A 15,961-nucleotide genomic window follows, 5' to 3' on the forward strand; every position below is an offset into this window, starting at 1 on the left:
TTCTTCAACATGTGGAACCTCCGTTAATAATCTCTGTGTTATCAGGATTCCCTTTTTCATGGTTAAAAAAGTTGATAAATGGGACAACCCACCGGAAATTTTTATGTGCTTAACCCCAAAGGCAGGTTCATTTTATTTTATTTTTTTGAACAAAAGGCAGGTTCATTGTTATTTACTTATTTTAGAACAAGCAAAGGTACCTTCCGATCCAGTTTCTAAAAAGTTGTTCGCCATTTTAAGAAACTTCATGCCTTCCTTCAATTTTTTTTTTTTTTTTGGGAAATACTTATCTAACGGTGCTATTATTACTTCAAAGCAGTGGTGCATTCTCGGCCACAAATTGCTGACAGACTTAAAAGGAGAACATTCTTTTCATTCCTTCTTGAATATTTTGGAAAGTCAACCTGCAAGATTAGCCAATGCGATTGGATATTTTTTTTAGTTTGTCAGTTCAATTGTTGAACATTATTCAAGCCAGTTTGATCTAGATTTGGACCAATTCAATTCTTAGTGATCATCGGACATGACTAAGGGCAAGTTCTTGATTGAATTGGCTAAACCAAATATTGAAACATTGATTATAATCAAGTGTAAAACTTCATGAAGCAATCTCTTATATTTTATGACGTTAAGACATTTTGTCTTTCCCAAGCGCAAGATATTTTAAGATGCAATTCTTTCTAATTTTATGAATTCTAACTTTTTTAGTCTAATCCAATGTGAAATATTCTAAAATGTGACTCACATTTTACGATACGAGATGTCATAATGAAAATTTTAAAGAACAATATGTGTCATATTTCTACCAAAATCATAACAAATTGAATTTATTAATTTTATACATATGTCTACAACCAGCAACATTGTAAGATAACGAAGATGGTTTTGTTTTGTTTTGTTTTTTTGGGCATATGGTTGAGTTGCATCTCACGGAGAAGCTTCATAGAAAGGGTTCAATGGAGTTACTTTAGTTAGACAACGGAGAAGTCTTTTGTTTTTACTCTTCGAATGATCAAATGTATCAAGGAGCAGTGTGGAAAGTGGTCATTCACTAGAAGGCCACATCTTTCATCCTTCTTCTCAAAAGAAAGTATTGGAAGAAATGAGAAAAATGATGAGACTAGCTTGAAAAATCTCTCGTAATACAGTCAGCAATTTGTGGCCAAGAGTGCACCGTTATTTTGAAAGGATAACAGTACCGTTACATAAGCATTGCCCTTTTCTTTAACTTTTGCTTTGTTTTTTTCTTTTCACTCTTTTCAATTGCATTATTGTCCTTTAGTTCTCATTCTCGGATTTTGACCCCTCTCCATCTCCCCCTCTCTCGCTAGTCTTCAGCTGCGCCTCCGATGTCTCTCCAGTCTTGCCTAAGTCGCCGTCTCGTCTCCTTTCTCCCTCGATCTCGCAGGTCGCGCCCTTGCCTTGCTTGATCGGCCTTCAATCAGCCCACTAGGTACTCTCTTGTCTCGTTTTTAATTTCTTGGTCCAATGTTTCGATTTTGGGGTGCTGTATTTTCGATTTCTTTCAGAGCTTGCCATCACCAATTGATAGCTGTAAATCCTGGCTAATCATAACTACCGCCTGTATTTTTTTCTTTTGTTTTTAAACCTTCCCCAATTGATATCCTGCCTAAAGCAAGCCCATTGACAATTTTCATTCAGGTAGATCCTGTCTCAAGTCTCGTTTGCGACGTGTGATGGCTCCAGCCACTAACACCTCAGGAATGGAGTTTGAGGTATTCCTGAGTTTCAGGGGATCAGATACTCGAGATAACTTTACTAGTTGCCTCTATTATGACATGGTGGAGAAAGGAATCCGTGTCTTCAAAGACGATAAAGAGCTCTCAGTCGGTCAAAAGATTGAGGGAGGGCTTTTGCGAGCCCTTAACGACTCTCAAATCTATATCCCTATCTTCTCCAAGGGCTTCGCTTCCAGTCCATGGTGTCTTCGTGAGGTTGCGCATATGGTAGATTGCACTTCAAAATCAGATGGGAAAAAGGAGATCCTCCCTATCTTCATTGACGTGGATATAGATGATGTAAAACTTAAAACCAAATTGTACAGAGCTGCCCTCTCCGAGCATGAGAAGAAGTACGACTCACATGAAGTAAAAACGCTGGGGAGATGCTCTCGTTGAGGTTCCGACAAGAGTAGGTTGGAAGCTTGAAGGAAAAGGGTAAATTTTTCACAACTTGTTTTTTAGCTATATTTTTAATATAACATGTGAAGTATTTATTTTTGTAAGGTATAACTTAATTAGTCAAGTTATACATTTAAGGATATTGATCGACTTTTATATCATATTCAATCTACTCTTCAAGTTATTAATTTCTCTATAATTGATATGTAAGTTGAAAGAATTTTCATGCGTATGTTATGTCATGGTCACGTTGTTGAATGTTGAGTTAGAATCTTGTTTGGTTGTCAAAGACCGCAAATTTAAATAGCAAAATAAATAATTTTCAACAAATTAGGAGAAAGGAAACGGAAGCAACAAACAGACAAAAATTAATGCTTATTCACTGGAGATCGAACATCCTGATTTTGTACTACTAGCATATGAATGTTTGATCAATCTCCAAATGTTGCCAGCACATTAAATTATTAGTTTCATGAAGAAAAAGGAAACTCAGGTCTAGTCACATCTTCTCTACTACTATTAAGGGAACTGTATAGACTGCTATGGTGGTGAATTTTATCTACAAAATATGACGGCTCTCCCTAGCGTTTTGATGGTGCTTCTTGCAAAAGAAAAAAAAAAAAAAAGACTCGCGAAACATTAACAGCACGTTTAGTTGCACTAACAGCCATACGTTTCATAATTTTGATTTTAGGAGTATTTCAGAAATTCTGATGGTATTCCACGTTTATTACATATGTTATTCATGAAACCAAACAATGTAACAGATTTATATTTTTTAAACCCAACAGAGTTTTGGCTAAAAAAATAAAATCCGATAAGAGTAATTGTTATTAAAACTCTATTAGTTTTCAAAATAACAAGTATTATATAGATGGTTCCTAGAAGCAATAATCTCGCACCACACCCTTACTTGGTTCATAACTGATTTGGAAATGGGAGAAGTTTAGTGACAATGTCGACGCTGCCGCTCAGACACTTGTCACAAATTGATTGGCTCTTTAATTGCTCACGTGTGCACTAAACTTTCCAAACAATAAAACCCAAGCTTGGCTAGTCACCATTCTTTAACGTCTCCTCAAGATCTGGAGGCAGCATCCCTAGATGTGTCTAAGCTGAGATCTCGACGGTAATGGCTAGATTGACGGTATCTCGATGAAGTCTCCCAGTTCTCATCTATAACATGAGTTAATTGTTGCTCATATTGAATCTTAAACATGCCAAAGTTGCTAAACTTAAATTTCATTTATATAATCGATGAATAAGTAGACGGATAAAATAATCATAAAGATATAATTTCATTGCTTTCTACTTTTTTTCTTCTTCAATCATATATGAAATGGACTAAAGTCCTTCGTTTCACATTTTTTTTCCTTCCGTAAGCATACAAACAATCACAAAATCCAACCATTCCTTTCTCTGATCAATATCCTAATCCTTTCCAGTTCCTAAGAAAGTCTAGGCAGTAGTTGGTGTTTCAATCCAACCTATGGGAATCTGGCCAGCCACATCAACTAATTCAAGCCCTTTATAATTTAGATCATTTTCATTGTAACTTGAGATGTTTACATTTAAATGGATTCAAATATGCTATTTGAAAATTGCTGCCGTTGTGAATCTTTCTTAATATATTTAGCTTATATCGGCAGGTATGGTGAACTTATAAAACTAATTGTTCGAGAGGTTTTGCTTAAGCTGAAGGGGAAGAATAGAACTCTTCCGACAATCTAGTTGAAATGAATGATCTAGAATATATAGAGGAACTGCTGGATATTAACTCTGATGACCATGTACGTTTCATTATAATCCATGGAACGGGTGGTATTGGCAAGTCAACTCTTGCTAGTGTTATCTTCAACCAATTCGGTCTAAATTTGATTGTTATAGTTTCCTTGAAGATGTCCAAAGTCATCGTCTTTTAGACATGCAAAAGAAACTACTGTCTGAAACATTGGGCTCGAACTCTACTGAAGAAATGTATGACACCAACGACGGGATTGATCGCATAAGAAGAGGACTTGGCAAAGCGAAAGTTCTGGTTGTTGTCGATAATGTGGACGAGAAGAAGCAACTTGAGAACCTGGCAGGAAGCTATGATTGGTTTGGGAGCGGAAGTAGGATCATTGTCACACTTAGGGACATAAGGATAATACGAAATAAAGACAACCAAAGGCAACCTAGCTTTTACATGGATTACTCAATAAAGGAGATGCCCTTTGATTTAGCGATTCAGCTTTTAGTAAGCATGCCTTTAGAAGCGATACTCCTCCAGTAAGATTGCTACAAATTCTCAAAAAAGTCGTTTCAAGCATAGGAAGGCTTCCTTTGACTTTGGAAGTCATGGGTTCTCTTTTTGCCTCCACGGCCAGATCGGAATGGGATGAGACATTGGAGGACTCAAAGCAAGCCCCGTGTACAGACGTTCGACAAACATTGATGATAAGTATCAACAAATTGGACGATATAGAAAAAGCCATATTCCTAGACATAGCATGTTTTTGCATCGGGAGAAAAGACTTATGCGGACTACATGTGGCGTAATAGTGGCTATTCCTCACGCAGCGTGATTGATGTTCTTCTGCTCATGTCATTGATAAAGATCGATGAGGACAATAGATTTTGGATGCATGATGAAGTTCGAGATCTAGGAAGGTACATCGTCAAAAAAGACAATGTTGAAGATGCTGGAAAGCGCATTTGGGTGTTGATTGATGAGAATACTTTAGACATACCGAGAAGCAATGAGGTAAAACTTATTAAGAGTAGAAGATATAGTCAATCCAAGCAAAATCTCTTGTCATGTGCTTTAAAATCAGCATTATTAGTTGATGGCCTTCTTTGTTTGCTAATTTATAAAGAAATAGAAAGCAACTCTATAAACAATAGAAGTATATGTTTTCATGCCTAAGTCATGAGACGAGTAGAAAGCTGCGGCGCGGTTTGATTAGTTAAAATTCTCTGTTTCTTGTTCCGGTGCGAGAATGAAGATTTTTGTGTTTCCTTGAAGGTGTTTAGTCTGTAAAAAGACAGAAAAATCAACCCCGAATGAACATTTTAAACATGCTTCGTTTTTCTTATTTTTAAATTGATAGAAAAAATGAATATTGTTTTGTTACAACCTTGCGTTTGATTAGATTATTTGGTGACGGGGAAGAACTATTAATATCGTTGTATGCTCATCTTTATTCTCTGCTGCTGCTGGTAGGAAAAACAAGTTGTACGAGCACTCAGTATAGGTATTAGTCATGACTTAACACCTGCAGAATTATCCCGTCTGCCACAGCTAAGGTTCCTTGGAGGGCGGAGAATGAATTTCGTAGGCAACTTCAATAATCTTCTTCGTAATCTGAGATGGCTGTCTTGGCATCATTGCCCATTCGATCTTTCAGCCGTGAATCTTCACCTGGTGAATTTGGTCGTGCTTGACCTTTCGAGAAGCAACATCACCCACAATTGGGGTGGATGGAGGCAAATCAAGGTACTGACACCTCGCTCATGTTTGCTTAAAATTCTATCAATTGACATTTGTTAGCTATTTGTATGCTATTGTATTCTCATGATTTTTGTGGGCATGTAATTGCCTTTTATATAAATTGTAGAAGGCGAAAAAGTTGAAAGTTCTAGATTTAACGGGATGCGAGAGGTTAACCAAGACACCCAGTTTTTCCAAGTTTGGCAAGTTGGAGAAATTGATTCTCGCTTGGTGTGTGAGATTGGCTACGATTGACGGGTCAATCAATAAGCTAAGACAGCTAAGGACTTTAGATATCAAGGGGTGCCATTCCCTTCAAGGGTTGCCTAAGGAAATCGGTTCTCTAGAATGCTTATCGGAGATTATCGTGCCCCAGACTACCAGGTCATCCTTATCCAAACTGTTCAAGCTTCCTGAGACATTGGGCAGTCTAAAATCTTTGATGAGGTTTCAAACTTTGAGTAACTATAGTATCCACCAACTTCCTTACTCTATTGGAAAGTTAACGAATCTTACGTGTTTGTGGTTGACTGATTGCTATAATCTAACAGAGCTTCCAGACTCTATTGGGGAATTAGAATCATTGGTTGAGTTAAATATAAGTAATTCAAACATCAATGTTCTCCCTGATTCCATTGGAAATCTAAAGAGACTAAAAGTCTTAAATGTGGCATCCACAGAGATACACACGATACCTTGTGTGCTCGGAAGGGTGGAGACACTCGAAGAGCTCAATGCCTCGTATTGTTGGTGCCTCAAGGATGAAATCCCATGGGAAATGTGGAGCCTAAACCGTCTGAGGATCCTGGACTTGAATGGGAGCCCAATCTCTACTGTGCCGAGAAAGATCGGTGATTTCTTCAGTCTCCAGACACTTAAAATTTCAGGTCGCCGGCTTCTCCCGTTGCCAAAGCTTCCTCGAGCTTGAAATGTCTAGTGGTTGAAGATGCTGATATCCCTGTTCTTCCTCCTGACCTCTCGAGCCTAGTTCATTTAGATCATCTCGAATTGAGCAAAGAATTTATACGTACTGACTATGGGAGTGTACAACAAGGGTACTATGGGAGTGTAAAACAAGGGTTTTTCTCTGGAGAGAACAAGATAATCTCGCTTTGGAAGGACGCGCAGTCCATCCATCGACTTCCACGTGGCTTATCAACCTTGAAACTTAGCTGCATCCCGCAATTGCCTGATTTTTTTGGCTTCAAAAGCTTGTCAGTTCTCCAAATCAGTAACTATCAGATGCCACACTTGCCCATACTTAAATACTTGGAGAGCTTAAGGGAATTGAGGATATCTTGGTGCGAATTCATCGACAGCACACCCGATCTATCATGCTTGAAGAGGCTACAAACATTATATCTACATCGTTTAACCAAACTGGCAGAGATTCCAGGTTTGGGGGAAGTGGAATCTCTGAAGTCTCTAAAAATTAGTTTTTGTTATGCAATTAAAAAATTGCCTAACCTGTCGAAGTTGAAAAATCTGAAGCATCGCTCTATTCGGTTTTGTCCAAAGTTAAGAGCCGTCGAAGGCTTGAAAGAGTAGAATTTTTTGAAGAAGGCAGAAATTTTTTTTGCACATCTATGGAAAGTGTGTCTGAATTGTCAGCATTCACCAGGTTAGAAAAATATTGAATGCCGCCAAAAGCTGGGGAAAACATCATTCAGTCACCGTGCCTGCACTCCTCCCAGATTGTCCTTCGATCCAAAGGGCGCCTCGGTAGCCTTGTCGAAATTCTTGGGCGTGTTTTGATTAATCAAAGCATAACAGAAGTTCTCTTTTCTGCTTGTGTTTGCTAACTTGTAGAGCTGGCTTGGATAAAGGACAAAGAAGGTGTTGGCGGTGAGTATTCATAGTTTCCATGCCCTGCATGTGGATTAGACCCAATTCTGCGGCCTGGCACGTGGAACAAAGCCAAATTTGCAACTCGCATTCACCACCGACATGAAATGATCCAATGGCCTCATGTAATGTCACTTCTTGAGCCATATATTAGATTTCTTCTTGACTACGTTAAGATGATGTTTTCTTTTTGAAATGGAATTCTTGTGATGCATTGCATTATATAAGAATTTTAAAATTCAGTCATACTTTCGCATTAAATTTTAGGACTTTAAATACATTAATTACAAAATAAAAATTGAGGATTGAGTCTTATTGCTCCATCCCCAATCCTCCACCCCGTTATGAAAGATTAAGAGGATCTAAGTGTTGGAGCTAACAGTACTACCTAAAAGAGTGAATAGATTGGTTTAGAACTATGAATTTTTTTTGCGGAATATAACAAATTAAATTTCAAATATCAGCATAAATAAATTGTGATGCTATTAGTGAAGAGATAGATGATATTGCAAGCAAATATATAATATTTCACCTTTATCCCCAAGTTTACGTCCACTCTCAACACTAACAGCCAAGACAAAGCTAGAATCCACTAGCAATCTTTAAGAAAAGTTATAATCAGCAAGTACCGTCTTTCCAATAGGTTAAACTATTAGGACTCACGTATTGTTATCACTTTTGTACACTTGCTCTTGTCACTAATTGCAAATAGTGGCATGACCCAAACATTGACATCAAGAGTACACAGTTAATATCAACATAAACAAAGCAAAGAAGAACACTCCAAACACATGACTTGCCTTCTCTTAGACTTAATATATAACCATCCATCCTCAAATGACCACTCCTAATTGAAATCCTTAAGTAGCCATTGGTTCTACCATTGCCAATAGCAAAACCTTGCTAGAAGTCATAAGAATAGCTCTCTAACATCAGCAACGTCTCCTTGATATTGGTGGTCTATTAGAATAGTTTTAGTGTACTTCTATTAGTCAGTGTCTTGCTCATAATTGCCCAAACAACTCCTAATCAACTTTGGCGGTCCTTTTCTAGATTTCAAACTTTGTTAACCGCTATATTCATCTTGATTAATGTTCTAATCAAATGATCAAGTGACCAGTACATTCCAAGACCAAATATTTGCACAATCTAGATTATTACTAGTTTATTTGTGACATCCTTGTTCCGACCCAGTTTTTCAGAATGAAATTGTTTCGACAAGCGATTGTTGGATGAGATAACCTTGAGGATCGATAAACCACGAGAGTATCGAAAAAGGCCACTTTAGAGCGAAAACTCGATTTTTCATCGATAAGGATGTATAAGTGCGGAAAAGTGGAACAGGCCATGGGGGGACCCAATGGGCCCATGCCCAAGTGGGCGGCCCAAGGCCCACACACCCAAGTGGTGGGCGGCCAAGGGAGGCCCATGGGCTCTTCAAGCCCTCTTTTGACAAGATCTTGACATTAAATGCATGCAAGGACGTAAATAATGCATGAATAGTGCGAGATCTTTGTGAAATGATCAAAATCCCCTTTCATTGGAATAAGGACAAAAGGGCAAATATGGAAATTGACAAGTGAAGGGGCGGCACTTGAATTTGGGCGGCAAGAGGACGGGGAAGAGGATATCTAGCCTACCTAGCCTAATCTAGCATTAACCTAGTCATTTGAGTGTAATCTATCTCTCATTTAATTCAAGGATTTTGCTTCTTCCATAAGCCATCTTGATTGACATGAGCTCAAGTAGGGGTGTCAACGGTTCAGTTCGGTTCGGTTTTTTTTGGAAAACCGAACCGAACCGAACCGTTAGAAAAACTTCCAAACTAAACCGAAATTTTGATTCGATTCAATTTTCGGTTTTTGGTTCCGAGCTTTTAGTTTTCGGTTTTGCATTTGCTTTTTTTTTTTTTTTTTTTTTTCTGTTGTATATATTATTTGTTTTCAAAAAAATAATTTTTTTATCAGTTCGTTGGTTCGATTCGGTCCTAGGTTAACCGATAAAACCGAACCGATAAACAAAATTTTGATTTTTAATGAGAACCGAACCGAATCAAATTTTTCGGTTCGGTTCAATTCGATTCGATTTTCGGTTCGGTTTTTGACACCCCTAAGCTCAAGGGATTTGATGGGCATTAATTGGGACTTGACATCATACTCTCTCTTCCATCTCCCCCTCACCGCCGGTTCACTCTCTCTCACCCTCATTCTCTCTTATTTCTACACTTGTTTTGGTTTCAATCTCTCTATCTCTCTTGCCTCACCACCACCACTAGCACCTCCATTGCTCTCTTTGCAAGCTTGTTCTTCATTTGTTTCCTCTTGTTTTTATCTCATCGGCAACCGTCCTTTGAACCCCAATGCTGGATTGCCATCTGCGCCGCCAAATCACCGCTCAAAGTTGACTGACCAGCCTCCTCAAGGGCTGTTCGATGCTGTGCAGCCCTTGCCTGTGCTCCCTCTCCCTCGTTTCTTCTCCGGTTTAGTCCCTTGCGAAGCCTAGAGGCTATGCCAATGCCAAACGGCCGCTGGACCAACGTCGTGCGACCGCCGGATTGCGATTCAGTCGCTGTCTAGCTCACTCGCACGCTGTGGACGTGAGACCAACTGTTGTCCGATCTTGTTGTTCCTTCACCTGGCATGTTTCAAAGCTCGAATTGTTTGTGAGTGGTTTTCTAACCCTTGATTAGGGTTATCGTTGCACTTTAGGAGTAGTTTAGGGCTTGATTATGGTTAAATGATGATTTATTAGTGTGATAAGTGAATGTTGTGTGATATGTGATTATTAGGCCTAGATAGGTTATCGAACGTTTAGTGATAGGTTATCAAGTTTCAAAGTAATAGGTTATCAAACTTTTAGGGCGATAGGTTATCGTGGGTGATAAGCTATCGAGCCTAGGGTGATAAGTTATCATGTTAGGGCGATAGGTTATTAGACTTTAAATGACAATAGGATTATTGATGATAAGTTATCGGGTTTTGGTGATAGGCTATCACATTTAAGGCGATAAGTTATCTGGCATGCCCCCAACCCCAAGTACGCGCACATCCCTCGACGGTCGATTAAAAATGCAACGTCCTAAGATGCGTCGCTGACCCGTTCTTTTTATCTTTCAATTAAGCACATGCGGAAACAAATTAAATAAACACTCGGCCAACAAGTAAACATGGGGATAGTAAAAACATGCTAGTGATTTTTCACAAACTACGCTTTATATATATATCAAGTCAACCCTCCGAGTTCATATATACAAGTCTATCTCAAAAAGGAACTCCTAGGCGACCTACACCACGGACCCCTCCGACTCGGGCTCTGGGTCCTCCACGACACCGTTCGGAATATCGATGTCCATGGGGTGACCTAATTCCCCATCCTCCATTCTGACGGCGGTTTATCAAAACCCTACAAAGGACCCTCTCGAGCACCGTTACGCTCATTAATGAATCACGCCTTGAAGTGATGAAGTACCACATTAAGGAGGCCCTCATTGACCCAAATCGTAGTCACCACTAACTCGCGAGTCCATGTGGTCCTAGGGATAAGGAATAAGGTAGACTTTGATTCCATGTCCCACGGAACCCTGAACCAGATTGGATGGATCTCCATACTAAGGACCTAAAAAAAGGTTAGCCACAACGGGGTGAGATAAAATCTTAGCGAGTCAAAACCTTAAACCTCGATTAGGATGCAAATTCTCCTCAAAGGTGGCCTAAGCACGCACCATACAAAACTCACCTCGCCTCAGCACGTCCCTGCATATTAGCGCATCACATATGCCATTATAAATACGACAAGCATAATTAATAACCAGAATACATAATTCTCATCCTCCAAACATTCACATGGGTCCCGATTATAAGGTAAAACCGTTATGACATGTCACATACCATGCCTAACAATTTTGCCCTATAATCAAACGCAAAGTGTGACATCCCAAATTTTTAATTCTGTTTTCCATTAAATAAATCGGGTCTTTCATCAACTCACCTATAGTGTTATTCTCAGAACTGATCACGTGAGATAACTAAACTATTTGGGGAAGTCATTAAGGAATTTTAATAATTAGACTTGAGAATTCAACCAATAATCGGCTACTCGACCGTGCTTATCTGCAGAGGTCATTACGGTACAGTTAAAAGTTGATTAAAGATCAGAGATAGGTCGATTCGACTGATATGTGTGGCTAAACGTGGGTGATTCCACTAAATTACAAAATTCTCGTCGATCGGCACTAGACTGATTTTTCTGTTATTTTGGTACCCTGTGTCCGTATTTGAATCATCGAGATTTTCATGATAACTAAGAATCGCCAATGTATCGAATGGGTTCATTGTGGCTCGAAGAAAATCGACCACGGGTCATTTGTACTAAAAATTTCTAAAAGCTACCTAGTAGCCAGGTTACACTAAAAACGCGTCGGAGTGAAATTAACCACGAATTTAAATCAAATTTCAAAATTGAAAGTTACGTCATATCACGAGTTATTTTAGGAATGTCAACTCTCTCCGAAGATTTTTCGCAAATCGAGACTTTTGAAAAAAAGTTGAGGTAGGGCCGTTTTTGTCCGGTAAAATTTAGAGGACCATTTTTTATCGCGAAATTGGGAAGTAAATGGGATCAATTGATGATGAAAAATACTAATTTGATCGAGGACTTGGTATTGGAATTTTTAGGGCCAATTGGTATTGATTTAAGGAGGAATTGAAGTCCAATGGGAGAGAATTGTGTACAAATTCGTATGCCCCATGGACCTAACCTTTTGGACCTCCTCAAGCCTTCTAGAAGGGGTATATTGGGTTGAAAACTTGCTATGGACACCAGTTGGGGTTTGGTGGAGCCCTCAAGTGGGACAAAGAGATAGAGATAGAAGATTAAGTTGGTCCCCCTCCTATCCAAACTTGTTCCCCATCCTTCCTCTTGCCCCCACCGTCGGTTCCTCCCCACCTCTGTCCCAGCTTGCTGTTTGAAAAATCCCAAAGTACAGAGGCCGAAGCTGCAGCCAGCTTAGCGTCGCAGCCACCCGCCAGGCCACCAGACCACCATCGTTCGCCGTCACGCACCTCCGCATGCCCGTCTACTCGTTGAGCTCACCTACCATCCCAACCCCACCGTCTTGCCAGCTCATGTGACCAGCAGACCCTTAGGACGCCGTTCGTCGCCGCTGTGACTGTCGAAGGCCAGCTAAGCTCCATCTGGTCCCCATAATAGCCCCACCGCCCACCGTTGCTAGTTTTCGCCCCATCCCATCGATTGAGTAGCCCTTCTCGACCCCAAAGTCGCACCAAACAGAGGCTGAAGTTCCAAGGTTTCAAGTGACTGTTAGGCCTATTTTTGGTGCCTTCCGGACCCCGTTTGCCAAACCCGCTTTGGAGTTTCTTGCCCCTCGTCGTTTTGAACCGAGTGGTTAATTAATCAAGTGAGTTTAACTCACTAATCCTCGCTCAGTAAGTTAATGACGTTTAAGGGTTGATTAGCTTAAGTTAAGCATGTATTAGATAGTTAAATTAGATTAGTAATTTAATTAATTATCGATGCATTTTAGGTTGTTAGTTTAGTGCAATTAGGGCCTAGACAAGCTCTAGTATTTATCTAGAGTGGCTCGAAAATTTTCCGGGCCCATCTCGGCTTTCAATTAGGCTTTACGGGCCTAAGTTGCTATTTTTGGCATTTATTAATTATTTTCCGTAATTATTTAATTAATTATTTATTTTTCGGAAATTAGACCGAAATAACCGGTGACCGGAATTTTATGCTGATTGCAATTGTGTGATATGTTTATTTAATTGAGTTCTAATTTATACCAATGGGTGTGATTTGTCATTGGGCATAATTATATCAGAAATTGATAATTTTGGTAATTAATTAGAAAATCACCGGGCGTCGGTCTACAGCGCCAAAAATATATTTTGGGATTGCTGAAATTAGTGGAATGTTCGAAAGTGAAAGTATTCTATTTTGGTTAAGATCGACCGTGTACCCACACATGGTTATTTTTATCGGATATGATAAAAATGATGAATTGGTTGTATCGTTGGGGTGGTATACTATATCGGCCTATGGGCGATATGTCAGCTTAGATAGAAAGCAGTATACCGGTATACTATATCAACCTACCGGCTCTAATATGTCAGCTTAGCACGAGCAGTATACCTTATCAGCTTAGAGCGAACAATATTATTATCAGTTTAGAGTGAGCATTATTAGTATACTATATCAACCTATGGGCTCTAATATGTCAACTTAGTAAGGGAGTAGTAAACTATTTATCAGCTTAGCGCAAGCTATACTATCTAATATTAGCTTAGAGGGAGCAGCCCTGGCATGAGCGGAATTATTAGATAGTATTGATTTGGCCGACCGAGAGAAGGTCGTGATGACATGTAATCGACTGGGTCGATTGATCGATAGTTCGATCTGATTTGGTGAATTGAAATGATTGGTTGAGTTTTGAGATACTGATTTGTAGAAAGAGACTAAGGCCAAGGTAAGTCATCTGATTTATGACTGTGATTAGGCAGCCCTCAAGGCGTATTTTCTTCTTAGTCGGGTCTTAGGGGGTTGAACTCGTTGAGACGTCATCTCACCCCATTGTGGGATAACATTTCAGGTCCATAAATGGCAGTCCCTCCTAAACATTTTGGACAACCTAAGAAGTTCACAGAGCAGAGTTACCATATTCCGATACATGGGCACCCTGAAGGATTATAGTACGTATTGGTGAAGTCCATAGTTTGGGTTGATGCGGGTTTACCCAAAAAAGTGCCCCATCAATATAAGTCATAGTATCGCCATTATCGTAATAGACAAAGAAAGGGCCCCGTACCGGAATTTGAGATACCTCTGTATGTGATGGAGGTTACTTTTGGAAAGGGCACGGCAAACCCTAAGGATGGTTCAGTGGTGGACTCGAAGGACCCTAAGCTTGATGATCCAGATTCTCCGGTGTACTCAGTAGTATGCTCCAGCTCAAGTGTGGAAGAAGGAGAAATCGAGGATGATGACCCGTAGTGAATTGGAAACCCCACCCTGATTGTATATATATAACTCAGTTGTTGTATATGTATATAAGTGTGGTTGTTTTTTTTAGGTACGAAAAGTATGGCCCTACTTTCCTATCCCATTATGTTATTTCTTTAGGATTATTATTTGCTTCCGCATGCACATTTAAAATGAATGGGTTAGCAATGCATCCTGAAACATCGCTACTTAATCGACCTGCCGGAATGGGCACGCGCCCGAGGATCGAGGCGTGACACAAAGTATCACAACCATTTAGGCATGTTCCGATTATTACGACCCATCGGCCACAACCAACTCAAAAGTCGGCGGTCATCTGGCGTAACTGGGCATCGTCCCACCCCGTCGGGCACGCCAACGTCTAGCATCCTCCGCCTAAACGGCATTCCACAAAGGAGTTTTGTTCCGGCCTCCATCGCGAATGGCATCCCGTTGACGTGGGGGCATCCGAACTTAATCAAGCATTTTCTCACGTAAAACGCATCAGGACAGGTTCCATTTAGTGACAATATGAGCACATATTTAGCCAAAAACACCATACCTTGATGTCAAATGCTTTGTTTTCAAATCATGAACTTGGCCAATTTTTCTTCGTATTAAAAATCTTGGTAAAATAGTCGTGCATAGTCACATATTCAAATCGAACCGTCAAATTTGGTACACTCCCAATTTAAAACTCCACGGTTTTATATAGTATATAAAAATTGGTGTCCAAAACCGACAACTGGCATTTTTCCATTTAAAAGCCCATAAAATCGAGTTTTATACTAAAAATTAATAACTACCATCAAGCAATCAATTGCACATCATAGCACATGTGACATCTTGGATTTTTAATTCTGCTTTCAATTAAATTAATCGGGCCTTTCATCGACGTACCTATAGTGCTATTCTCAGAATTTATCTCATTTCATTAAGGAATTTTAATGCAATAGACTTGAGAATTCGATCAGGAATTGATTACTCGACCGTGCTCATCTCGCAGAAATCATTACGGCATAGTAAAGATTGATTAGAAATCGAAATGAGTCGATTTGACTGAGATATGTGGTTAAACATGGGTGATTCCACCAAATTGAGAAATTCTCGTCAATTGGTACTATCGATTTTTCTGTCATTTTGGTACCCTGTGTCGACGGCACTAGACTGATTTTTCTATCATTTTGGTACCCTGTGTCCGTATTTGAATTCTCGAGATTTTCACAACAACCAAAAGTCGCCAATGTGTCGAAGAGGTTCATTGTGGCTTGAAGAAAATCGACCACGGGTCATTTACACTAATTTTTTTGAAAACTACCCGATAGCCTAGGTCACGCTAAAATCGCGCCGGATTGAAATTAATCACAAATTTGAATCTGATTTCAAAAATTGAAAGTTCTATCGTGTTACAAGTCATTTTAGAAATGTCGACTTAGTTTCCGAAGATTTTTCTACAAATCGAGATTTTGGCGGAAAAAGTCGACATAGGGCTGTTTTCGAGGAGGAT

The 15,961-nt window shown here is 39.6% G+C and overlaps 2 protein-coding genes and 1 long non-coding RNA gene across 5 annotated transcripts; all 3 read left to right on the forward strand.

The window, feature by feature from the left end:
• Positions 1-1,286: 1,286 nt before the first annotated feature.
• Positions 1,287-3,851, forward strand: LOC120286483. 2 transcript variants are annotated; one of them, XR_005545136.1, is made up of 3 exons: positions 1,287-1,453; positions 1,663-2,177; positions 3,791-3,851. It is a non-coding gene; the product is annotated as an uncharacterized LOC120286483 (long non-coding RNA). The 2 variants fall into 2 exon arrangements; XR_005545135.1 differs by lacking the exon at positions 3,791-3,851 and having other exon boundaries at positions 1,663-2,313.
• Positions 3,852-4,065: 214 nt separating this feature from the next.
• Positions 4,066-4,416, forward strand: LOC120287151 (TMV resistance protein N-like). The gene has a single exon (XM_039299855.1). It carries the CDS (start codon positions 4,066-4,068, stop codon positions 4,414-4,416), a length of 351 nt encoding a protein of 116 aa, XP_039155789.1.
• A 236-nt stretch (positions 4,417-4,652) lies between these two features.
• Positions 4,653-7,704, forward strand: LOC120286482 (disease resistance protein RPV1-like). 2 transcript variants are annotated; one of them, XM_039298712.1, is made up of 3 exons: positions 4,653-4,887; positions 5,347-5,619; positions 5,741-7,704. In XM_039298712.1, exons 1-3 carry the CDS (start codon positions 4,672-4,674, stop codon positions 6,539-6,541), a joined length of 1,290 nt encoding a protein of 429 aa, XP_039154646.1. In that variant the 5' UTR covers positions 4,653-4,671; the 3' UTR covers positions 6,542-7,704. The 2 variants fall into 2 exon arrangements, with proteins under 2 accessions (XP_039154646.1, XP_039154647.1); XM_039298713.1 differs by having other exon boundaries at positions 6,294-6,525.
• Positions 7,705-15,961: the final 8,257 nt, after the last annotated feature.

The sequence above is a fragment of the Eucalyptus grandis genome, chromosome 8 (assembly GCF_016545825.1).
Source record: "Eucalyptus grandis isolate ANBG69807.140 chromosome 8, ASM1654582v1, whole genome shotgun sequence".
Classification (NCBI taxonomy): Eukaryota; Viridiplantae; Streptophyta; class Magnoliopsida; order Myrtales; family Myrtaceae; genus Eucalyptus; species Eucalyptus grandis.

Bases quoted from the DNA above. Each gene is read 5' to 3' on its own strand.
- LOC120287151 (XM_039299855.1), top strand. From the start codon at position 4,066: ATGCAAAAGAAACTACTGTCTGAAACATTGGGCTCGAACTCTACTGAA.
- LOC120286482 (XM_039298712.1), top strand. From the start codon at position 4,672: ATGTGGCGTAATAGTGGCTATTCCTCACGCAGCGTGATTGATGTTCTT. The intron at 4,888-5,346 runs GTAAAACTTATT...TGCTGCTGGTAG, and splicing joins ACATACCGAGAAGCAATGAG to GAAAAACAAGTTGTACGAGC. The intron at 5,620-5,740 runs GTACTGACACCT...TATAAATTGTAG, and splicing joins GTGGATGGAGGCAAATCAAG to AAGGCGAAAAAGTTGAAAGT.